Raw genomic sequence first — 25443 nt, 5'->3', positions numbered from 1 at the left:
CAGTCTTTAGCTTTTGCATGGTTTTCCTTTTTTAATGGGAATAAATCTATTGCTAAACCACTGTCTACAATTTCTTTCCTGAACTGTCTCTGTTTTAATGTGGATGAAATTCCAGCCAGCCTCTTTCCTTTCCTGAATGCATGATCATCTAATATGACTCTGCATTAAATAGTATCTGCAGATAGAAATTTGACAATGGCACGTTAAAGATTATTATCCCATGGAAGTAAATGAGTATTTGAGCCATCTGTATCATGGGAAGTGTGGTTAGGGCAAAAGTGCAAGAAGTTTTTCAAAGAAGTCAAAGCTTCAGTGATGAATGGAGAATCTTAGCTGTCAGAAGGCATCTGATGTGGAGCTGTACAGTGAATTTAGAGCAGAGACTTGATCACATTTCCTTTAAAAGAAATTCCCTCTCTCATTTTTAGGTATAGGAAAACCTCATGAGGAATTGGTCATCCTTAGACTGCAGAATGAGGTTCTTAGCTGCTGCTTTGCTGTATTTGCTGCTCTCTGGACATGTATTGCCTCGGGCTGTTCATTCTCAGCTTGCCAAGGCATTGAAGCTCACAATTTCTTATGCTCCTTTTGAGGGCAAAAGTATTTGATCTCTACATTGTGCAGTGCAGTGTTCTGGCCCTGTTTCATCATCATGAGTTAAATCCTCTTCAGAATCCCTCCAAACCTCAAAGAGCCTTGACACAGCAGAGCCTTTGGAGCTGAACTCCATTGTGCACCAGGAGCATATCCCTGGTTGTCCCTGTTGGAGTTTTCTGTTTTCCAGCATGGGCAGGGCCGAGCAGGCAGCTCCAGAGCTGTGTCTGGAGAAACCTCAAGAGAAAGTGAAGGAATTACTGAAACCATTACTGGAACCAAGTGGTAATAGTGGAATAAAACCACGCAGTCAATAGACACAGACAAGGAACAAATAGACACCAAATCTGTGAGCTCATTTAGGGTTTGGCTCAGCAACTGCAGTAAATGGGAGCAGATGATAATCAGCTCCTGAGCTGCTGCTGCTGCAGAGGGTAATGAATGAACACAGCCTGCTGCTGCTCTGAGGAGCCCTGCTGAGGGAGCAGCAGCATTTGGCCAGCTTGGCTTTGATTCCATTACAAGTGTCAGGCCCTGGTGTCTACACTGGTGCTTTGGCAGCTAATTGATCTCCAGCATTTGATATGCTAATTATTCCTTTTATAATATGCTAATGTGTGTACAGTGAAAAAAAAAACAGCTTTTAAATGCTACGAGGATCTCAGAGGCATATTTGGAACTGGGAAGTAGGAGCTGGAAATCTTGATTTATGTCAGGACAATATACAAGTGACTGAGGGTTTGTAGTTGTGGGAATTTAGCTGGAAAATGAGAATGTTAAGACAAATGGTTTAGTCAGGCAGTGACTGTACCGGGCATGTAGCAGGCCATCCTGCACAGCCCAAACAGAGAAAATTGGTGTGGATTAGGAAATTTGCTCCTCTGTCCAACACACTTTGTTTTTGCTGCTGCTAGATATTCTTTTTTTGTCAGTGATTTGGATGTCATAGATTTTATCATATTTCCTGCAATGAGAGAAGGAAAAACAAATAGTAGAGAAGTGTAGTTGAGTCACCTCCCAGTTCTCCTCCAGGGCAATACCTCTCTAAATTACCACTACTTCTCCAGGAAATTGTTACTTGCTGGCTCTCTGAATTCCTACCATTTGACCATTCAGAATCTGATGGTAATTAACTGGTTTATGTTCATTCCCAAATATTTTTTGTTCTTTTCCTCTTTGGATTTTCTTCACCCTCTGGGTACTTTAAAATAGAGTCTGATGAGTCTCAGTCACTACCTCTCTGAAGCTCCATGTGGAATTTTAATTGTATGTGTTCTTCAGGCTGTGACAGAAAGGAGCCATTAGGGAGGGTTTTCATACACGTTTACTTTTGTCCATCTCCACTCAGACATTCTGAAAAATACTCTCATTAAATACATATTTGATAGGTTTGAAAGCTATCAAAGAAAGTTTGCTGGAAGTTAACTACTGAGGAGCCCTCCAAGGGTAAGAGCTGGGAGCACATATTATTCATGCAGGACAGAGCCAGAGGCAGGACCAGGATCCTTACCGACCCTTGGAGGGCAGCCATGCTTGGCAACTGAACAATTTAATTGCATTATATATTTTTGAAAGAAAGCTGCTAGATTCCTTCTCTACAGACAGCTTTTGCATAGACTAATAGTCTGTCCCAGTGCCACTGAGTAGATAGTAATTAGATTACTAATATGTACTTAAAGTTTTAAATAATAGGGAAATGTCTGCTCTAGGTTTGGCTCCAGTCCCTGGCAGCAGATTAGATGAACACCTATCAAGTGTTATAAGTGCATGGGCAGACTGTGCAACCATTACTGGGAGCAGATTCCTGCTGTAATAAGCTTATCTCCATACTCAAAGCCCTAATCACCTTCTTGTTGACAAGAGAGAACTTCAGTTTTACTCAGAGGGGTATAAGAACCTGATTACTCAGCTGTGCAGACCAAACCAACCCAAACAAAACCACCCTTTCATTTTGGAGAGCAAGGAGAGTGAACTGATTGATGAAAAAAGTCAGTGGAGCTGTGTTTACTGAAGTCCAAAGCAGCAAATCCAAATGCTTCCTTATGTCAAGAGATACTATGTACAGTTAAATTCAATCAACAAAATTCTGCAAATGGTGTGGAATCACAGGAGTGTTTTAGGCAAAGGCAGATATATTTTTATAATGGAATTTTGTGTGTTATTTTCAGTTTGACTTTGAGCTTCTTCAGAACTCCTTGAAGCTGGTGACAAAGGAAAATTTCTCGCCCTGATACAAGTGTAGGTGATAAAAGGATCTGGTCCACCATCAATGACATACCTTCCTTCTTTTTTCAAAAATTTTAATTTCTTCACTTGCAAATCTGATTTTTGAGAGCAACAAGTATCTGATGTCCTGAATATCCCTCCTTAGCTGGATTTCTTGAGGGACGAGTTTTAATTGAAATTGGCAAAATGTAATTTTACATTGAGAGGACTCCTTAATAAATCTTATTTGTGGCCCTTTACTTCTGCTTCAGAAAATGGTTTCTAGGATCCACTCAAACCCTGCAGCAATGGACTTGAGAAATAATGCTTGGAATAAATTGTGGATTTTTTCATCTTTTAGCCCAAAGGATTCCATCTGGTTGAAACCATGTAGTTATACCATAACTGCCCCCTTGAGGCTTCACTGATGAGGCTAAAAACTTTGCCACTTTCATCTATGTGCATAATATATTATAAAAGCCACAGAAAGTAATGCCTTGATATGCTTGCAGCTTGTTCAGACATAGCACTCAGAGGTGTTATTGGTGCAGTTTTTACCAGGGACCTACTAGGGTTGGCTGGATTATTGAAATATACCTTAAAGAAGGAAGAATAATTAAAAATTTTAGGTGATTTGAAGTTAAATGTAGTGACTTCACTATAAAGAGACTTTACTGCTTCAGAAATATCCTGTGCAGCTAAATTGACTTTAAACAAAAGTGTGTTTGAATGTTGAGTTGAAATTATTTTAGCCATGTTGGTGCCTCATGCAATTGCTTTCCATAAATATCCTACACATTTATAAGTGGGAATGTGCGCCAAAAAAATATGGCATAACCATTATTAGACAGCAATGACCTCCATAAGATACAGCATCCACATGGAAGATTTGCTATTGTAAATTCTGTCCCATCAACAAGAAACAGGAAATTCTTCTTTGAAGAATTGAGTTAGAGGCATCAAACTTGCAATGCTAAAAACATGTGGGAAAATTCTAAAAATGAATAAGTCAGTGGGGATGAGGAGAGTGGGCAGATAACTGATACTGCAGGACATCAATAAATGGTCAGGAAGAAAGAAATCACACATAGAGCATGAATTCTGTATAAGACTTGTGTGTAGAAGAGTTAACAAATTAATGGAAGCATAAAAGGACGTCAGCTAAACACGGAGAACTGTTCTCCAGAAAGCTCATGTGCAAATATCTGTCCCTTTAATGTGCTTTATAATGGCCTTCAAACACCACACAGCCTGTTGAAATGGGCCTGGGTACCGCACACTGACTGTGCAAGGTGCAGTGTGTGCTGCCAGGATCGCCCCCTCAGCAGCTGCATTAGGGGCACCCAGTGGGTTAATTAGAGCCTGCTCTGCTCTGAGTGTGGAACGCTCCGACAGCTCCGTGATGCACCTTGGATACGTCAGCTTGTGTTCTGCAAAGTGGAGTATCCCAAAACCATTCTCTCATGTGTGATTTTTAAGTAGTGCGTGAATTTTTAAACTTCTCTCAACAAAAGCTTTCAGATAAATCAGGGACATTTTCTCTAGCCCCGCTGAGCTTGGAGCTACCCTGCCTTCCTTAGGTTCATTAAATATCTGCTGAGAAACGTATATAATATACTGAATTATAGTGCTTCTAAAGGAACAGCAGTAGGTAAATAAGCCATGTCATGAGCTCTCAGCAAGAGGCATGAGCCATGATTTTAGCTTGGGCACGAGGATTGCTGACTGGCCCTAGGAGGCAGCTCTGCCCTGGAGCTGGTGACATGACAGGCTAACTCCGGGCTGTGCTCCCCTGAGTGCTCCCTGCCTTTGAGTGAGTACAGGTCAGAGATAAATACACCTCCCATTTTACACAGTGCCTCTGGGATTAAGTATCCTATTTGGCCCTATCCATGATTTTTGAACAAATAGAAAATAAACATCTGCAATAATGAAAACCATGCCTCTGGAGAACAGGGTTGATGTGAGGGTACGCACTGAAATTTGTTCTGTAATATTTCCTCTGTGTTGCTAAATGCCTTATAAAATCTGCCCAACCTTCTAAGGCACAGAGGCCTATGCTGTAGATAAAAGGTCTTGATGGTGGTTGCTTTTTAAGTGGTTCTTACTGGGATAATCTACTTGTCACAATCTGGAGCCCTCTGGTTGCTGCTCAGCACTCCTTTTGTATCCAGCTTCCACTTACTACAAGGATCAATCCTTTTATTGAAGAGTCCCAGAGCTGCAGTCAGCAACGGTATTTCCATGCAAGTTTTACCTTTACTGAAACTGGAGGGAAATGGTGGAGTAAATCTGATTTGTAATGAACCTCATTCACACGAGCACTCTGCCTTCTCCACAGCAGGGCTTCCACTTGTTCTCATTTGGTTTTACTGTGTCTTTATAGATCCCAGGCATTCAGAGCTGGTATCAAATCCCTCCAGGGAAAAAAAGAAAAAATCAGTTATCAATAACTTATTCCACACTGAAACTTAGAAATATTACAACCTGTAACAATAGTTAGTTTTTTAATCATGAGAAGATCTTTAGTTTTCCCAGCAATTGGTTTCATCACTGTTGCATTGACTGTACCTTGTAGCTTGGCAAATGGAGAACAGGTCTGGTGATTGAGCCCAAAGCAGTGTTTTATAAAGCACAATTCTGAGTGGGGTTTGCACAATGACAATTGAGTCAGGCAAAGTTTTAAAAATATTCCCTTTACTTTTCCCTTTATTTTTAGAATATTCCCTTCAGGGGCATTCATTCATATACAGTATTTTGTGTAAGTATGACACAACAACACTACAAATTAAATGTGGATGCAAATTAGTAAACATTATTTTGCAGAAAAAATGATGGGTTTCATTTATTCATACACTGGGGATGAGATTCCAAAATCTCCTGGTTTTACGACTCTCACTCATCTCCCCACAGCACGGGGATGGGAGATCAAGCCAGGCCCGTCTGTAACACTGCTGTGCCTGGTGCTTTGACTTCCAGCTCAAACAGCCACTGACACTTTTACCAGTGCTCTGACTGAGCCTGGCCTTTGGCACAATACCCAGCATCAGATCTGAACTTGCACTCCTGGATTTGCAGCATTTCCTTGAGCAGCTCTGACACTAAGCCTGTTATCAGATCAAACAACGGAAATGAAATTCCTTGGCTTATTTGGCTGTGGTGGCTCAATGGCTCTGTACTGAGTTATTTGCCATTGGTCCAGACTAAAACAGAACTGTACATCAGCTCCTCTGTGCTGAATGACTTTTAGTCATAATTTTTGGAAGGTATCTGGGTGAAGTCATGTTACAAGCTAAGGTGATTCTCTCACTTTTATCCTTACAATTTTCACAGTCTATGAAATATTACTGTATTCCCATAGTCACAAATATAAATTATTTTGGTGTATGATTAATGATTTTCAGAGTTAGGAAAAATAGCTGACTAAGGCCCTTAGCATTGTACAACCTGATTGGATTTTGATGTACAGACATCTCATCATTTTGAAATGTAAGTGCTCAACTTTATCTTTGCATCTTGTTACCACTTACATTTTGGATAGTTTTATGAGAGCTTAGATTTCACTAATCCTCAGGTTTTTTTAATAATTTCATTTAGAAGGGCTTTAGCTTCATAAGAACTGCTGAGAAAATGATCTTTAGTTAAACCTGTGAAGTGCAGAAATCATCTGTCAAAGCAGATGTACAACATTTCCACTGTTAATATCTCTTTGGCCTTTAATCCTATTTTTCTGGTTTGCGTGGGCACTGACAGTTAAGTTTCAATCAAACCTGGACAAATAGGATTTTTCCTGCCCTACAGTCGGCTAGTCAGACAGCCAGTGATTTTTTTCACACTGTTCAGAGACTCATTAGACCTTTGTTCAGACTGGCTAAGGCACAGCAAGGATGTAGAACCTGCTCTTTCATAGTCCACAGTATTTTTCACAGGCTGAAGATTAAGGTTTTATAGGCAAAATATTTTCCATTTTATTTGAAAATTTAATCTATGTAATTTGCAACTGCAAAATTTTGACATGTCTTAGAGAATGAAAACATTGAAGTGGGCTCTGTTTCACAAATGAATTAATTTAATGCCATTCAGTTAATGATACCTGAAATGTTGCTAAGCACTTAAATGCAAAGGACTGAAAATTTTAACACTGCATCATTACTATTTCTGTGTATGTTTTCTAATGAATACCCATTGGTCTGCAAAGAAAGAAATTTAGTTTGTGACATCATTTCCTGATGGCATACTGTGTAAAAGATACTGTGAAAACCAATTAAATGTAAATTACCAATGACTTTAGATTTAGATAATAGAAATGTAGATATGAATAACATCATTACAGTGCTCAGTACTTGTATTTAATGTCAGTGGGGAGTTAGCTGAGTACTGTAAAACACACAGAAAATGGCCAATCACTTCTCCAAAGGTCTTGTCACCTTAAATGATGAAAAGATAACAGATTAAACCAAAATGGGAATGGGCAAGTGGCAGGAGGGGAAAGGTAAATCTGTTATGAGCATTAAAATCAAATAAAATTATTAAGATCTACTTCACTAAAAATATGATTGCAGCCTTGCCAAGTAGAGTTAGTACAGTGACAGGTAAATGCATTATTGACAATAAAAATGTACAGGTTTTTTGGCTGGCTTACTCTTCTCACACTCAAGTACCTCTTAGTGCAAATAACCTTTCCTGAGCCAGGGGATGAAATGCCCTGCACAGGTCAATAGTGGAACTGCTCTCGAAGCCCAAAAACTTCACAGTCTCACTTTATCTGGTGTAAATGAATTAATTTCCAGGTTCACTATCAAATCTGGCCCCAGGTGTTTAGTCTGAAGCATGGTGCAGCATCCTTTGCTGAAGTTATATAACCCTCTATTTTGTAATCTTCCTGTGTCAGTCTTCCATCTGTGCACATTCTAGTTTCTTGCAAAAACTACCTCCACAGACAAATGACCTTTTTTTTTTTTCCCCTTCAGCCTACCAGAACTTTTTGGATCTTCTCCATGTATCATTACTTTGTCACACTCATTAGAACTTGAAATGAAACCTATTGAGGTGACTTAACATCATCTCAGAACACCTGGTGCTTTGGCATTTCACGTGTCATATGGGTCATGACATAATAGCATTTCTAATTGTCAGTCACAGAGCAAGGCACAGAAATAGGGAGTGGAGAAGGGAAATCCCTGGTGGGAGAGCTCAAGGTTATCTCTCTGCTCCTGGCAGAACTGAGAAGCAAAATCACCCACATGAAAGGCTGGGCTACTTCTACAGTAATGCTCTGTAATGGAAAAGCACAGAAAGATGTTCTGCCTTTTGTCCTGGATTTCTGATCTCTTGTATTCTTTTCTCTCTGCCTTTGTCACAAGGTGGGTACATTACATTCTATTCTGTGGATTCTAGCTCTAAGTCCAAGGGTGTATTTCTGTATTAAAAAATAAAGTTAGTGTACCCTATGTCTGTGAGTGTGTGTGAGCATCTTGCACACACACGTAGGAATATGAGTAACTGGTACAAACATATATTTTTGTTTTATGTAACTGTGTAATGGAAAGAAAAAAGACATTTCTAACATCACAGTGACAGGGATTGGTCAAGGGACACAATTTCTCAGCCAGCTACAGGGAAACCATTCACCTGCTACTGGACTTTAAAGTTTGCAGAACTGGAAAGATTTCAAAGGACTGCCTTAAGCTTGTTGCCTCTAGAAACCCCCCAAAGCATGGGCTGTAATAATTATCCACTCTGCAGCATTTGGAGGTGTAACAGGGGGCACTGAGACACCTGCAATGGAGTGAATAGTTCCAGCTCCTGCTCTGAGAGCAATATTCCATGTGGGAAGTGGTGCTAATGGAGTCTGCAGAGAGGAAATGCTCTCACGAGCCACACAAACAAGTGTGATATGAGGTCTCTTCACAGTGGCCTCTCACTCTTCAAAAACACCAGATCTAACTGGACTTAGAGTTTTGAAAAGAAAAGTGAGCAAAAATATCTAGATCTGAATGAATTTGATACATTGCAATATATTTTGTATGTATGCAGACTTTAGTCAAATTCTGTAATTTGTCTTGCTCTTGGAGTTGGACAAAACTCACACAATTTCAGGGAGATGTGCATTAATAATAACCAAGTAATAAAGGTGAAGCTCTCAGAGTTTGCTCTCCACATAAGTAACCTATTCCACTTCTCAGATGTGTTTCTCAGCCTGACATTTTGGGCTAAATGCCTGCAGAGTGCAGGAAGGGAATGGGTCCTGCAGTGGCTGCCCTGCTGTCGGGCTGCCTGGCGAGCAGTGTCAGGGTGACAGGCAGCCTGTGTGCACGCCACAAAGGCTCCTGCTCCTGTCCCTCAGCCCCCAGCAGCAGGTGGGAGTGCTGGAGGCACTGAGCTCCCTTTTAAGTACCTGATGTGCTTTCAAAGTTCCTGCAGTGAAGCTCTCTCACAAAGTTCATTTTTTTTCCTGTGAGTTTTGTTGTCCCTCTGCTAGGAGGCAGATCGTGCAAATTAATGATTCTCAGAAGAGTGATGTATCATTTAAATGATCTAGAGAAATCCTGAATTTATTCAGATCAATGGAAAAAAATCTCATTGGCTTTACAGGGAATGCATTTTTCATTTATGATTTTCACAGACCAGCCTAGAATATGGAAAGAAAAAGGGAGAATGTCTCTTAGTGGTTGGTTCCCTCTAATATTCTATTTTATCTATAAAAACTATGTAAAATGGGAATATAAAGAACTCCTAAAGTGTGTTGAAAAAAACCCTCATGCTGCAATACTCCTGGATGCTGTGACTTTTAGTTTCTGTAGGCAAACCAGAGGTTCATGTATTTTCCTGAAACTGGTTAATTGCCTCCCTTCCTCCTACATTTCCTGGTACTAACATTTGCCAAGTACCAAGTTTCTTGGAATATCCTTAAAATGTTGGAGTTCATGTTTGTGACACCTCTAATCAGTAGCCCGGGGACTTTTATGAACTTAGAAACTGATACTAAAGAATAAATACAGAGTCAGATCATATCTGATTGCTTCAGCCAATATATTAAGGAAATACTGAAAAAATTGCATAATTTCAGGCTTCATTGCTGGTGAATAGTAGTATAGGTAATAAATAGCTAAACCTGTGATGGAAGAAGTGGATTGATACATTTTGACAGTGATACATACTTAAAGAATTACACAAATGAAATATTTATTTTTTCACCTTTTGGAAGATGTAAATGGTAGCTCAAGTAGCATTTTCTTAGAAAAAATGGAATAAATAAATTAATATAACCTAGCTGATATAAACACTGGTCTGATACAAATAATAAGTATCAAGTCCCATTGTGATGCACAGACATACAGGAATAGACAAATTTTGCCTGGTGTGAGTTTATAATCTGAGAAATGCTAAGGGGATGTAGAGAAATTTGCAAAGTTGGACAGCTGGCAGTTTGGAAAATTTCTTTAGCCAGTTAAATGCTTAACTCCCATTACATAAGAGCTGAATTTCTGAGTCACCTATGAAGAGGATCTTAACCTGTGTCTTAGGTCCAGCTGAAGTCAGGCCTTTCAGATATTTTAAGTGAATAATTCACAGAAGATCTGGATAATAATGAGTGGAACACACCTGAAGTACCAAAAAAAAAAAAAAAAAGCAAAAAAAAAAAGCCAATCTTTCATCTAAAGTCACTTGTACACTGCCTTTCATGTGCTTAAGCTACACCTTAAAAAGAAGGCACAATCTCCTAATTTATTTAGAAATTTTTGCAAAATTGTGTTACTGACAGTGGTCAGACAGACGTGTGTTAACAAAGATCTGTGCCAGACCCCCTGAATTCCAGACCTTCCATCCTAAACCCCAACCCTTTATATTATTGAGAATCCCAATGCATTTTACACAGACACTGAATTTCTGGTGTTAGACACTCCAGTTAGGCATCAAAGACAAATAGCAGCTAGCATACAAGAGCTGCTTCCAAAGAGAATAAAGCCCTTTTGAAGGCAATAGAAACTGTCAAAGTTAAATTAAAAATTAAAAATCCATTCTGTGGGTTGCTGACACACTAGGCTGCCTGACAGCCACAGAGGCAGAAGTTTCAAAAACCTCTCAAATGCAACTATAAGTTGCCTGTGCTCTCTGTGCTTCCCCCTCTAACCCAATCCACTTTTATCCTACAGTGAAATATCATCACAGTGCCTATGAACTGATCATTTTGGTCATAAGGAAAAAAACCCCATTTTTATTTTAAAATATATCGAGTGATCAAGTATTCAGCTAGCTTATGCTTTAGTATGTGATGTATTGATGTAAAAATGATAGACTTTCTTGGAATTTTAATGATTCATTATTTATGATAATGTACTGCTGCATGCCAGTCTCTCAAAATGAAGATTTATATGGCCTTCGACATGAAAAAAAACACTGCCTACAGTCACAAGAAGTGTTTCAATAAATTATTACCTGTGTTAAATTTAGGTCTTAGAATCTGCAAGTAGGGTAAAGTGGGGTAATTCACATTTTTTGGGGTCATGGAGTCATAGAATCATAGAATATCCTGAGCTGGAAAGGATGATTGAAATCCAGCTCCTGGCCCTGCACAGGACAGCCCTTACAATGCCCTAAATGTCACCCTGGCCCTCAGAGCTTTGTCCAAATTCTCCTGGAGCTCTGCCAGGCTGGTGCTGTGACCATTGCCCTGGGAGCCTCTTCCAGTGCCAATCACCCTCTGGGGGGAATTTTTTTTTTCCCTAATATCCATCCTGATCCTGCTCCAGCCATTCCCTTGGGTCCTGTCCCCGGTCACCGGGAGCAGAGACTGGAGCTGCCCCTCTGGAGGGTGTTGGAGACCACACTGAGATCTCTCCCCCGAGTCTCCTCCAGGCTGAACAGACCAAGGGTGCTCAGCAGTTTTTCATACAACCTCCTCTGCAGACCCTTCCCCATCCTCCATGCCTCCCTTGGACACTCTCTATTAGTTTCATGTCATTTTTTATTGTGGTGCCCAAAAATGCACACAGGACTGGAGGTGAGCAGGGCAGGGCATTCACCTCCCTTTATTCTGAAAGCACTCAAGCACCATGGCAAAACATTAAGGATATTAAGAAGCACAGTGGATAATACCTGTGTTTACCTGTGTCCTCCACATTTACACCCCATTGTGTGGTAACTGACGTTTCTGAGTGTCTTTATTGGGATTCTTTCCTTTTTTACTGACCTCCCCTGTCAAGAAGAAACAGTAGAGTAATAAAGGACAATACTTTTGTTGTCATGAGCAATTTACCATCATATACCTTACAGGACTCAGAAAGTCAGATGTTTATTGCTTGCTGCTGCTTGTGTTACTCCTCAGCTTGTCTGAATAAGAGATCTTGACAAAAATCTATCTATAATTAAGCAAAACCTTCAAGCTATACATTGCCTGAATTTAAAAGGATGCAAAGCCTTTATCACTGTCATGCATTCAGTCAAAACCTGTTTGGGATCAGCTCTGAATTGTAAAGTGGGCTTTAAAATCAAGATCAAGAGTTTGAAGTTTATTTTGAAGTAATGTGAGGTTATTTGCCCAGGATGCCATCATAATTCATATTATAAAGGGTAGAATCAAGCTGTATAAAAGCAGTTGACTACTGTTTTCCTACAGGCTAAATCCAACACTTTACAATTATTTTATTACTTTTTTTCATACCGCTTCACATGAAATTTGGGAGAAATGAGCTGCAATGCAATACAGATGGGACTGATTAATCTTACATGCAGAGCAATTATTCTGGTCCATTATTCTGTGTAAGCTTTAATATTTCCTTGACCTGTGTGGACTGGAAAGACCCCATGTTGACAGGTGAGATGTTCCCGGTGTGCTTGCATGGTGCTCCTCACTGCAGCACCCAGAATTCCAATCAGCCAGGTGATGAAGCCACTGAAGACACGATGTGCTGTTGATTGTGATGGGAGTTAAATGTGTGCCCAGGCATTAGTCAGAGCCTCTGCACTCGAGTGGGTACATTTCATTCATCCAGGAAGCAGCACAGTCTCCTGAGAGCTGGTTTCCAGACAAAGGGAGCTCAGACAGAAATCGGAGCTCCTGGTTGCATTTTGAACTCTGCCTGCCCCCGGTGTGCTCTCCCCGGAGTGAGCAACAGGAGCTGCATCCCAACCACCTGGCTGAACAGCGCCTTTGACTCGTGTGACTCTAAACAGGACATTGCTGGAAGACCTGAACAAATAACCTGGGCTCCATGAAACCATCAGATTTAACTGTCCCTGTGGTGCACACTCCTGGAAACTTGTTAAGTCATTTTGTTACAAAGCAATTCTCATGCTGACTGAAAAACTAAACTTATTTTCAATTACATATTCTTTATTCTTATTCATTATTATTTAAAACATTATGTATTTCATAGTAGGAGCTACTTACCCTATGAGAAAACATCTTTCATCTCCATATACCAACTTTCTAAAAATCTGAAGTTCTTCTCAAAGATTTGGGAGTCCTAAGAGCAGCCTCTGCTGATGCATAAAGAAATTGTTTCTGAGTTTTTCCAGTCGAGGCAGACTTTTTATTGCATATCCACAAGAAGTTTGTAAGAACTGTTTGGTGTTTGTATGTCACTTGGAAAACATAAAAGCCTTCACGGATTATACATTTAAAATAACTGAATAAGAGGATCAGCATTAAAAACATTGGATGCCACAAACAATGTAGCTGAAACCACAATGCTCTTATGGTCCAGCTATAGAATTGTGGTACTCTAATAGTGAGATGTCCGTGTCTCTTTCCCCTCCATAATCAATGTGAACAGTGATGCACAGCTTGAACGGCTCCCGTTTTTCTGACGGCATTGTCCTGTAGCTCAAAGAGCCGCTCCAGGCCGGCCGTAGCCCAGGCTGTGGAGGGGAAGGGACAGGGACAGGGACAGTCACAGTCCCTTTGCTCCGCACTGCTCGGGTCACCTCGAGGCGCTGGGTCCGCTCCTGACCCGCTCAGTCCCAGAAAGGCACTGACGAAGCGGAGCGGGATCGGCAGAGCGCACCGAGGTGGATGGAGCCGGGCTCTTTATGGCGGAGCGTGCTGCGGGGACAAGGGACAAGGGACAAGGGGTGTCACAGACCCACGGGAGGTCAGGCTGGGCACGGGGCGATGGAGCGGCCCCGCCGCGGGTCCCGGTTCCGGTCCCGGTCCGGGAGCGCTCCCGACCCCGCGCCCGCCCGGCCCCGGCCCGGCTGACGTCACACAGCTCGCAGCCAACCAGCGCGGGCGGCGCGAGTCGGGCCCCGCCCCCCGCGCCCTCGCTGCCCATAAAAGCCGCGGCCGGCGGCGGGCGCGGGACCGGCGTGAGGGGAACGGGACGGGACGGACGGGACGGGGCGGCGGGACCCGCTCCTGGCACCGCGGCTCGGCCCCGGCCACCCCGCCGAGCGGGCGCTGCGCTCGCCAGCCGGGATGCTGCTCGTGGCCGCCGGGCTCCTGCTCGCCGTAGCTGCGGGCGGGCGGGGGTCGCCGGCCCCGGAGCAGGAGAGCCCGCCGGGCAGCCGCTTCGTGTGCACCTCGCTGCCGCTGGACGCCGCCGGCGCGGGCTGCCCGCTGCCCCCCGTGCCCATGCAGGGCGGCGCGCTGCCCCCCGAGGAGGAGCTGAAAGCCACGGTGCTGCAGCTGCGGGAGACCGTCCTGCAGCAGAAGGAGACCATCGGGAGCCAGCGGGAGGCCATCCGGGAGCTCACCGGCAAGCTGAGCCGCTGCGAGGGGGCCGACGGCAAGTCCGCCACGGGGGCGTGGAAGAACGAGGTGGGCAAGGGCAAGGACACGATGGGCGACCTGCCGCGGGACCCGGCGCTGGTCATCGAGCAGCTGAGCCGCACCATGCAGACCCTGAAGGACCGCCTGGAGAGCCTGGAGGTAGGGCCGGAGCCGCTGCACGTCCAGCGGGCACTTCGGGCACGAGTGGTGCCTAAATCCCTGTGGCGATGGATCCAAACCGGCCCAGCCCGCGGGCGAACGGCTCGGTTTGGCTTGTCCTGGTCTCTTGGTTGTTTATCTCCTCTCTTTAATAGTAAATACCTAAGGGGCTCCTCTTGAATGTGTGCTCCCACTGCGTGGGGGGAGATTATGGTTTCCCTGCTTGTCACCAGCTTAGTTTCTGTACTAATAATGTGTAAATCTCCCTTTCTGGGGATGTGACTTCATGTGGTTTGAGGCACAAAGCTGACGTCTTGGGCAGTAAGACCTCGGCATATGGTGCTGAACAGAGCAGTGGTAATGAGGAGATTGTGTTGGGCAGATGGTGCAGATAAGATGATGCACTCAGGGCTGACACAGAATGGAAAGAACCCGATTCTGTGCGCCCCTGAACAGAAAGGGGATTTGGTCCAAGCCCACCGATAAGTGATTTCCATGAGCATTTGGACAGTGCCCATGGTTTGAGTGCTGCTCATGCACTCATGTTTTGTAGAGAGGATTCTCACAGGGTTTGTGCTGGTGTTGTTTTGCTTGTCACACCCTGAAAGCCTCACATGCTGCTCCCGCTGTCCTCCAGTCAGTGCTGATGTGAGGATGGCGAGTAACTTCCCAAGGGCTGTTCTGTGAGTGCTGCTTTGCAAGTGCAGTTCTGAATGAGCTGATAGTATTCATTCCCTCCTTTTACCACTATTGCTGCCTTCCTGAAGCATTCCTTTTAGCGCTGTAGAAGAGAAACGCCTCTAGAATAACGTGGTAGGTGGAAATGTTGTTTTTTTAGTATCTTTAAAGATACCAGTGTTATTTGAGAGTGTGAGGTGCCTCTTTTTTCAGTTTGAATAGGAATACTTTCACTGCTTAGTACTTAGATTGATTTAAGGAGCGTCTTACTTTGGTAAATCTGCTTTCAAAGTAGCTTAATTTTTAATCTAAAATGAAGTGATAGTTTTTGTGTTTACTTACATTGGCCATGTCACTAACAGTAACTAAAGTAAAAATTGACCAGTGTGCCACATGTATGTGTACTAATAGAATTACATCAGACCTGCTCCTTACATTGATTTCATTGAACATAAATGTATGAAAACTCTTTCATATAAAGTGGTGGAAGTCTCTAACAAAAGTGCCCTTTAGTTTCAGGACCCGTTTAGCTCCAGTGCTGATAAAAGCACTGACTATGACAAATGCTAAAAAGCAATGGAGAGCTCCACGCTTTTACTTTGCTGCTTTGGGCCGGGAGCACGCCTGCATTTGCCATTTCTGTGTCAGGAATGACAATATTTTCCCCCTTGTTTTGCCCTGAAGCACCAGCTCCGGGCCAACGTGTCCTATGCGGCGCTGCCCGGTGACCTGCGGGAGATGCTGCAGCGCCGGCTCGGGGACCTGGAGCGGCAGCTCCTCAGCAAGGTGGCCGAGCTGGAGGATGAGAAATCCCTGCTGCACAACGAGACCTCAGCCCACCGGCAGAAGACAGAGTCAGCCTTGAATGCATTGCTAGAAAGAGTGTCTGAGCTAGAGAAAGGTAATTGCTCGGGATCGAAACGCTTCCCCATCCTGGTTAATTTTGTTTACTCCTTCCTTGCAGAGCGCTAGACTAAATGTGGGCCTTGAGGGAAAGACACTGAGGTACTGGGCTAAATAGTAGGTGACAGTGCAAATACTTGGATTCTCCCTTTTCTTTTATCTCAGGCTTCTTGCTTGACAGGCAGTTGCCTGGCTTTGGCTTCCTGTCTCTTAATTTGGTGTGTGTGGGTGGCTAGGATGAAACTCTTAGTGTTTGTGGGATGGAAAGATCTGTAAGGAGGCAAGTGGAGATAGGAATAAGTATGGCATGGGTGTAAATAGCTACATAATGTCAAGCATGCATCTGAGCAGAGCTGCCTTTATTGGGACTGAGAGTCATAGGGGCTAAATTTAATTAGCAAAACTACCTTTGATGTAATGAATGGCATTTTAGACCAGCTTTGTTTCCTGCTGCTTTGGAAGTACTGATGGTGGCTTTTCCTTTTGTTACTGGCTATGACTTTGGGTAGCTGCAGCTACTTGAATTATGCTCTATTCAAAGTTTACAGCCTTCAGAGTTTACAGTAGATTACACATGGCCCACTGGGGGATGCTCTCATAATCCTAGTCATTCATTCTGATTCTTGCCTTAATTATTACTGAGACCTCTCTGCTTGAGTGGAATCTGTTTATTTGAATTACAAATGTGTGTGAGCACAGAACTCTTTCTGTATTGACTGTGTCCATGTACAGAGTGGGCTGTAGAGGGCTGGAGTTACAGTAAATCTCCCTGCCCAATCCTTAAGTGATTTTCCAAGGTGAATAACTCTGCTTAAAAGCAACTTAATGGACAAGCCCTCCAAATGGTGCAAATATGCACATCTCATGAAATTAGAAATGCAGCCTAATGGGCTTGTGTGTGATACTGGATCTATTCTTTCTTCTAAAAAGAGAGAAGGAGGAAGCTGATTTTCTACTGGCTCTGTCTTTTAGCATTTCCTGAGAGCCAAGATAAAGCCTAACTTGCAACCAAAGTTATGGAGAATTAGTGGCCTGTTAATGTCTTATGAGTCAAGTATAGATAGTCCTTGTCTCTGAAAGATGTGACTCATATCAGAAGGAGAGAGTGGTGGGAGAACAAGAATGTGTAATTCAGCTAGGCTAAAAATAACCTGTTCCCACCTTTATTTTTTTGTGTGGGGAGTGAGGGCTGTCTTAAGTCTCTTTGGGAAGTGAAGAATTTGGGACAGGAACCAAGATACAGCCCTTCTTTTACTTGTGTAATTTGCTATTACTGTACAGCTTAGCTGTTCTGGTTCCTCTGCCAAATCAAAGTGAGGTTAATAATGATGAAAGAACTTATCTTTTATTATTTTATTTTAAATACAGACAACAATTTGTCTGGTCTCATTTGAAAATAGTATTTCTGTTGTGCTTTTATTTAAAATGCAGTATTGTTTAGCATTTCTTCCCTACAGATAACTGGAGTGTCATAAGCTCCTCATTGTCCTGAGACTAAATAGTGGAAAAAAACAACTTTATGAGATGCCTCTGTAAGCCTTGGATTTTATCTGTAGCTGTGACAGCAGTTTTAGTTAGCAGTAGGGCAGAAGAGTTTAAAACTTGTACATCTGTTTTGATTCCCAAAGTTTTCTGTTAATTCCTTCAGTGGTTGTCTCCACTGACAGCAGAGCAGGATGCAGTAGAAAAAGCAGGAGGTAAAATCCTGCAAATAGTAGTGCCTGGACTTCAGTGGGATTCCTAGCTTTGCTTGAGGAACAAACAGATCATTTACTACATCTAAACTTATTTTCTCTATCTCTGAAAGAGAGATTTTCTCTATCTCTTGCCCATCTAGCCCAAAAATAATTGCTCTTTTAATGGAGTATGTTTCTGTTTTTTCTGTGTGAGATTGGTTGTAGCAGCCTAGTGGAGGTTATTCAGTATTATCCCTGAGACCCTGGTGTTTATTTGCTTACCAGTTAGACCATTTCAGGTCTCTAAAGTTCCTCATGACAGATTCAAGCCAAAGAGAAGCTTTTTCTTCTCCCACCCCCTCATTCTGTGAAAAACGCAGCCAAAACACTTCAGTTGCTTCTGAGAAGTGGAAATGAGAGAATGCCAATGATTTAAAAAATACATATGAGAATTATGACAATTTTTTGTGACAGCTTTTCATTTGGACTGGAGTGTGAAATTTGGCAAGAGGATTGAATTTGTTTCGGGAATGTGAGCAAAGGAAATGAGGGAGACTCAGAACAGGCTGCTAAAAAGTTGAGGGTGACATTACTACAGAACTGTGGGGTTGAATTTGTGGTACAATGTGGGATTTATTTCTTAATACTTGTAGAAAATTACTTATGAGCATCTAAATCAAGTATATGATATAGAGTATCGGAACTTTAGAAAGTTTTGGCCTAAAGTTCTCAATTTTGTAAGCATGTCTAGAATATCTCACTGGTTTTTATGACTTTTTTAGAAAAAGCTAAATAATTTCTGCTCTTATAGTAAATTAAGTGTCTAATCTTCCCATAATTTATAGCTTGATATTGTATTTTTAATTCAGATCACTTTGAACTTTTTAGATCTTGTCCTGTTCAGCTAATGGGGTAGAAATCAGTTCTGAATGTAGCTGCTTTCTGGACTATATCAGTGGAGTCTTTTTTCAGATTTGCTGCTCAGAATGGGAGTGTTAATCTGTGTGTTAGCCTGAGATCTTAACACAGAGGTACTGCTTGTGTAGCAGGAGTAGGGAAAGGAATCCTGGTTGTGAAGCTCTGTGATGCTTTAATAATGAGCATAGCAGAGAATCCATTTTACTGACAGTAAATGTCTTAAACCAGTTTGAATTGTTTGAAACAGGGAGACCTCCAGCCATGAACTAGGCAATGAAAGATTGTCTACCATCTGTTCTTTTGCTCTAAATGAGCTGAAATAAACTAAATTATCACAATGTGGATAAAATCTATTTACATCAACATTCAGTAAATACTACTTCAATATTCTTTTCTTTCTGTACCTCTAAAGTGATTAAAACCAAAGATTGTCAATATCAATTGTGTGTTAGCCTTATCAATGCATTGTTTTGCTCACTGTTAAGGGTTTTTTGCTCCATGTGATTCCAGGTAACAGTGCATTTAAGTCACCTGATGAGTTCAAGGTCTCGCTCCCTCTCCGCACCAATTACCTGTATGGGAAGATCAAGAAGACCCTGCCAGAGCTCTATGCTTTCACTGTGTGCTTGTGGCTCAGGTCAAGTGCTTCTCCTGGCATTGGCACTCCCTTCTCATATGCTGTTCCTGGGCAAGCCAATGAGATTGTCCTCATAGAATGGGGGAACAATCCAATTGAGCTGCTAATTAATGATAAGGTGAGATCTGAGGAGCTCTTTGTTCTCAGTGTAACCAGAACAGGGCCTGACCCCTTGGTGCCTTTGCCCTGGCTCCTTCCCTCCCTCTGAGAGAAGCCTTTGAGGTGCTGCTCTCTGCTTCTCTGCTGCCCACTGGCTGATTGCAAGTCCATTAAAGCACTTGAAGCAGAAGTTAAAATGTACAGATATTTGTGTGTTGGGACCAAGCAGCTTGACATTAGATGTGCACACACTTGTGTTGTCTGAAGTTACAAGCAGATCTTGGCTTCTTGGGTTTTAATTTTTTTTATTTTATGAAACACAACCAAAATATGAAGCCACACCATTGCCAGACCTGTGAGATCTAAGCCAGTTGCAGTATTTTTATCTTTCTAATTGTAGAAGTTACAAATGTTAAATGAATTTTGCAGAAGACAGAGCAAAAGGCTCTGGTTTTGTTATGCTCAGTGACTGAACATCAGTTTAAATACAATTTTTCAGACTTTAGACACAGCTACTTCATACCATTGATGGTTTCTGACAAGCTGGAAAAAAATATTGAAACTCATCATTAAACCAGTGTCCTTTCTCCCCACCTTCAGTTGGGTTTCCTGGTAACTCAGTGCTCTCTGAGGGATCAGGTGTTCCTGCACAACTCAGGTGGTTCATCTTGTGGCTGATTATGGACTTTTAACAGTCCTATCATCCTCCCAGATCAATAACCAATTATTTTTAATGGTTTGTGGAAGAGAAGCAAACTTGAGTCTCCTTATGTCTGTCATATCAATATTCTGTGAGGCTTTTATTTCTCCACATCACAGCTGCTCCATAGCCACTGCACTTGTGTCTTGATGTTGACCTGAGAAGGTTTTCAGCTCAGACTCCTAAAGGAGCATAATTCCTCCTTATTGTGAGGCCTAGGGAGCAGTTCCCACAAGTTCTCCTGGTAGCAGACAGATCCATTTGTCAAAGTTGTTACTGCAGATGGTGCTGGCAAACCCCAGATTCTGAGAGGAACTTAATGTGAGCACTGGATGGAATCTCACTAAGCACTGAGATTTAAACAACAAATGTCACAGATTAATGTGTGCAGGATGGGGTTGGGCTCTTCTCCCAAGTAATAGAAAAAGGAAATGGCCAAAAGTTGTGCCAGGGGAAGTTCTAATTGGATATGAGGAGAAATTTCTTCACTGGGAGGGTGGCAAAGCACTGGGACAGGCTGCACAGGGCAGAGGTGGAGTCACCTTCCCTGCAGGTGTAGATGTGGCCTTGGCACTGCTGGGTGATCTTGGAGGGATGTTCCAACCTAAATAATTTTATGACTCTGTGGGATCCTACAAAGCAGGATGTGGACTAACTCTTGCCTCTATAAAGCTTTGCTTTGGAGGACAGAGTAAATACTGTTCCTCTTTACATGTTTGGCTTGAACTGCTGGATTTGGGTTGCCACATGCATTATTCTGGTTTTTGTAGGTTGCTCAGCTCCCTCTCTTCATCAGTGATGGAAAATGGCATCATATCTGCATCACATGGACAACCAGAGATGGAATGTGGGAAGCTTTTCAGGATGGAGAGAAGCTTGGCACTGGGGAGAATCTTGCTCCTTGGCATCCAATTAAACCTGGAGGTGTCTTGATCCTGGGTCAGGAACAGGTGAGTGAATGACAGGGTGTTCCAGGGTTTAAACAAAATCAAAACTCCCCAAGCAAACAAGAGCTGTGAGAATTTCTTAAACTTTTGATCCTGTTGTATACACAGTATCAGACTGAAACAAGGCAACAAGTACTTAATGAAATCCCACTTAATGAAATCCCAAATTGGTGTATTTGTTTCACTTATTAAATATTCAGAATATTCATGTTGGTGTTAAGAATAAGTCCTTTTAGAATATTGAAGAAAACCCCAGAGGATTTTGAAGTTTGCCTTTCTAGTTAACATCTCATAAGTCATGAATTGTGTGGCTCCTGGTTTCACGTTATTGCCCTGCTTACATTATACATTTACTAAAAAAAGCAAATATTGTAACAAGTAGCTGGAAATAGCCTTTCTTCAGGATTCCCAGGTTCACAGTTGGAGCAATGAAAAATTAGTTTTGTGTGTATTGATTTTAGTAGATACTTATCCATGACAGAAATGACAGAATGGCAAGTTCAGTATCCTAATGCACTCTGCAGAGCTCACTGCTGAGTGAGGAAAACTGTCTGCAGGTTTCCTTTATCTCTGCCTGCACTGTTCTGGGGTCTGTCCTGTGCTATCAGTTCCAAGTCAGTGGAATGACTGGATTCATTCAAAAATGAGTGATTTCTGTCCTTGGGTAGTGAGTGGAGCAAGAAAACACTTCTAGGCTTATGCAGTGGCAGTTTGAATCACTCATTTACAGCCAGACAAAGCCTGGGTGTTTAGATCCAAAGATCACATCTCCCAGTCCCTGCAGACAATTGGGCAAGGGCTGCACAGTTGTGGTTTAATCTATGGCCATAAAGCTTGCAGGGTAACCTTACACATCCCTGCAGCTCTCCTGTGCTGGGCTTGCACAGTGGCTCTTAAATGAGCCTCCAAGTTTAAAGCTGCCTTCCTGCTCTACTGCTCCAGGGCAAGGTTGGTTCTGTGCAGCCTTTTTGTGGTGTTCTGCAGTCACCACTGCTTGCCCTCAGTTGCTTTGACACAATCCAGGTTGGAGCTTGTCACTGAATGCCTTGTTCAATGTAGCCCTTGTAGAAACTCAAATTTGTTCACTGTGACCAAACTCTGCACCCCTCTCTAGCAGTGGGGCTGGGTGGGGAGGGTCTTCAAGTTTGAGAAGTTTATTTTGGTGTTTTCTTCATCTAATCCTCACTCTCATGTGCCTAAAGGACACAGTAGGAGGAAGATTTGATGCAACTCAAGCCTTTGTTGGGGAGATGAGCCAGTTCAATATATGGGACAGGGTGTTAAGAGCTGAAGACATCATGAATATTGCCAACTGCTCCATCAACATGCCTGGCAACATCATCCCCTGGGTGGACAACAACGTGGATGTGTTTGGAGGTGCTACCAAATGGCCTGTGGAGACCTGTGAGGAGCGCCTGCTTGACTTGTAGCTGTGATCACTTCCCATCCAAGTGCCCCCTTTAGTAGGACAATCTTCTGTGCAATCTAAAGCACTTCTTTTTCTCCTTGCCCTTCCCCAGTCTTAACTCCTTGAAAGAATAAAAAAAATTGAGTAAACTGCCTCAATGCAAAGATAGCTGCTAGTTTGGGGCATTGAGCCTGGCTATGAAAGGAGCACTTCTTGACCAGAGCAGCCCTTGCTTTCCTATGGCCTGATCCAAAAATGTGCTTTGGCCTGCAGAACCCTTTTGGTTGGGCCTTAGACATCAGCTCTTCTGCAGGGAGGGAGAACAGGGTGCACACTTCACTCTCATGTTCCTGAGAACGTGCAGTGCTGACAGCACCAGGAATAACAGACTAAATGTGAACCCTTCCTTCCAGTCTATTGTCTCCTTCAAAATAAAGCCATTCTTTTTTTAGCCCTTTTTTTAAAAAAAAAATCACTTAATCCTTACACTGCAGTGGTTATGGTGCAGCTATGGGTAGAGCAGAACAGCCACTGTCTGAGTGCAAGGCTTTTGCTTCTTAATTTGCAGATTAAAAATCCTTATTTTATGATAAAAAGGTGATGTTTGGAGACACATTGTACCAGTTCAATTTGAAGAAAGGGCTGTTGAATCAGCACAGCTCCATTGAAGCAGAGGTGCTTCAGGTGAGGTTCTGTCCCAAAGCCTGTCCTTTGCTAGCCAGGATCCCAGCATAGGTGGGTGGATCAAAGATTGTACTTGTATTTTCTGTAGGCTGAATGTACTGAATTCCTAGTGACCTGGCTTGTACACTTTTCTCTATTGTTTCCTTGCTTCAATGTCTTTATTTTTTTAAATATACAAGCTGTGATTAAGTGAATTTCCATTTTGTTTTGCTTTGAAAGGCCTTCATATGAGCAAGTGCCAAAGTTCAGTTTCTGCTTGCTGAGAATTGGTATATATTTTTCCAGCAGAAAAGTCTTCTGCACTGGTTTATATGTTATTATAATGGTCCTATGTAATATGAAAATGTGCTGCTCTTTCAATTCTTGTTGACTGTCTCTTCTGTAAGCACTGGGCTGACTATTATATTTTTTTATCATTTTCTCTCAATATTTTGCAAACAATGTTGCTGTTTCCTTGGCGTTGCTGTGAATTCTTGGTTTGTGGCTCGCAGATAGCAAATGCACTGTACTGGGAAAGAGTTAATACTTTTGTTATTTAAAAGAAAAAGGATTTAAAGGGGGGGAGGGGGAATTTATAAAGCTAAATATCATATTTTATTTTTCATATGTTTGAATTGTAAGAATAATATGGTGACAGTCCCATTTGTAGGGTAAAGTTACATATTTCCATGAATATGTAGTATGCTGTTCTTAAAAGAAAATTCTTATAATGAACTTTTAATTAAAATGCACTGTAAAATGAGTCTCCTAATTCTTTTATAGCCACACAAGACACTGAATATTCTCTTTCATAGCTTCTATGAGTTCACCTGCTGTCTCTCTAGACTGGTAGAAGGACAGTCTTGTAAGGAGTTTTCTTTATTCCCTAAATTCCTCAAGTGTTCTTGTCATCATTGGCTTTAAAACACACACACACTGCACCCTCAGCCTACAACAGTGCTTTCCCTGCCCCAAGGAAAAAACAAACACAAAACTCACTTCATGTCAAAAGAATCTGTGTTGTGAGGTGAGGAAAAGTGCAGAATTCTCATCTCCCATGAGCTGGTTCCAGAAGAGGCATCAGCCCTGCAGTCAATGCACCTTTATTTATCTGTTTTTTTTCCAAAGGCTGGAGGGGCTAAGCTCTGGAGTTTTACATATTTCACTCTGTTTTTAAAAGGTGCAACAGTGAAACTGTCTTGGACACTCTGCTGAATGTCCTGGAGCCCGTGTGGGTGGTGGGGTTTGCTGTTTTATTGAACACCACCACCAGTGTTTGAGTTCAGTGCTTGGCTGAGGGAGGTCTTTACACATCCCTTGGCCACGTTGCTCTTTATTCAGAGCTATTTAAACCCTCACAGCCTTTAGCCAAATGCACCTGAGTAAGAAGCCCCACCTCCATGGGAAGATGTTAATGGTGGGGGCTGTACTTTGTTGGTTTGGTTTTTACTCATTAAATAGTTCAGATGGTAGGGATTTTGGAGGAAGGTTTTGGTTTGTTGGAGATTTTGAAGACACTGACTCTTCAGGAAAAGCCAAAGGTAAATATTTCATTGAGAAGGGTTTCATTATTTTTAATACCTATACATGTATATACACACATACATATTATTCTTTCTTTTGTGCAATAGTACCTTTTCATTAAGAAAAGATGTATTGATTTTTGTACCTTTATCTGTTATTCTGCTGCTCCACATCCTGGGAGTCACATGTTTTACATGAATATATAAGCAGATGGCAAAACAGGAGTAAATATTACCACATTCCAGCATCCATATTGTTTATGGAGTGTGGAGCTGACAGCACACCCTCCAGTTCCCAAATTGCTCTGAATGCACAGAAATAATAACTTATGGAAGGCTGAGTGGCAGCACCTGGAGCATGTACTAGTGCAGATTTCTAGAAAATGTGTTTTTATTTAAAACCAGGCAGACCTGGGGCTCCTGAAAGCAATATCAGTGATCCCAGCAAGCCAAGGTGCTGGGAGCTGTGAGTGGCCAGGGCTGCAGGTCCTGCTTGGTGGGAATGCTCCTCAGCCTGCACTGCACCCTCCTCTCTGTGCACCCTTGCTGCCCTGGCTGCTGGCTGGCAGCAAGCTGAACCTTTGGTGTGTTTAAATCCAGTTTTATTTCTTCTCAGACAA

General features: G+C 42.3%; 1 protein-coding gene across 1 annotated transcript; it reads left to right on the top strand.

Annotated features, from left to right (window-relative positions):
* Positions 1 to 14118: 14118 nt before the first annotated feature.
* NPTX2 (neuronal pentraxin 2) lies at positions 14119 to 24063 on the top strand. Its single transcript, XM_059484706.1, has 5 exons — positions 14119 to 14671; positions 16034 to 16250; positions 19357 to 19601; positions 21053 to 21232; positions 22432 to 24063. The coding sequence occupies exons 1-5, from the start codon at positions 14219 to 14221 to the stop codon at positions 22657 to 22659; spliced, it is 1323 nt and encodes a 440-aa protein (XP_059340689.1). The 5' UTR covers positions 14119 to 14218; the 3' UTR covers positions 22660 to 24063.
* The last annotated feature ends 1380 nt before the right edge of the window (positions 24064 to 25443 follow it).

The sequence above is a fragment of the Ammospiza nelsoni genome, chromosome 17 (assembly GCF_027579445.1).
Source record: "Ammospiza nelsoni isolate bAmmNel1 chromosome 17, bAmmNel1.pri, whole genome shotgun sequence".
NCBI lineage: Eukaryota > Metazoa > Chordata > Aves > Passeriformes > Passerellidae > Ammospiza > Ammospiza nelsoni.
Note: the sequence above shows the minus strand (reverse complement) of the source record. Positions and strands in the feature narration are given on the sequence as shown.

Bases quoted from the DNA above. Each gene is read 5' to 3' on its own strand.
- NPTX2 (XM_059484706.1), top strand. From the start codon at position 14,219: ATGCTGCTCGTGGCCGCCGGGCTCCTGCTCGCCGTAGCTGCGGGCGGG. The intron at 14,672-16,033 runs GTAGGGCCGGAG...TTTGCCCTGAAG, and splicing joins ACCGCCTGGAGAGCCTGGAG to CACCAGCTCCGGGCCAACGT. The intron at 16,251-19,356 runs GTAATTGCTCGG...ATGTGATTCCAG, and splicing joins AGTGTCTGAGCTAGAGAAAG to GTAACAGTGCATTTAAGTCA.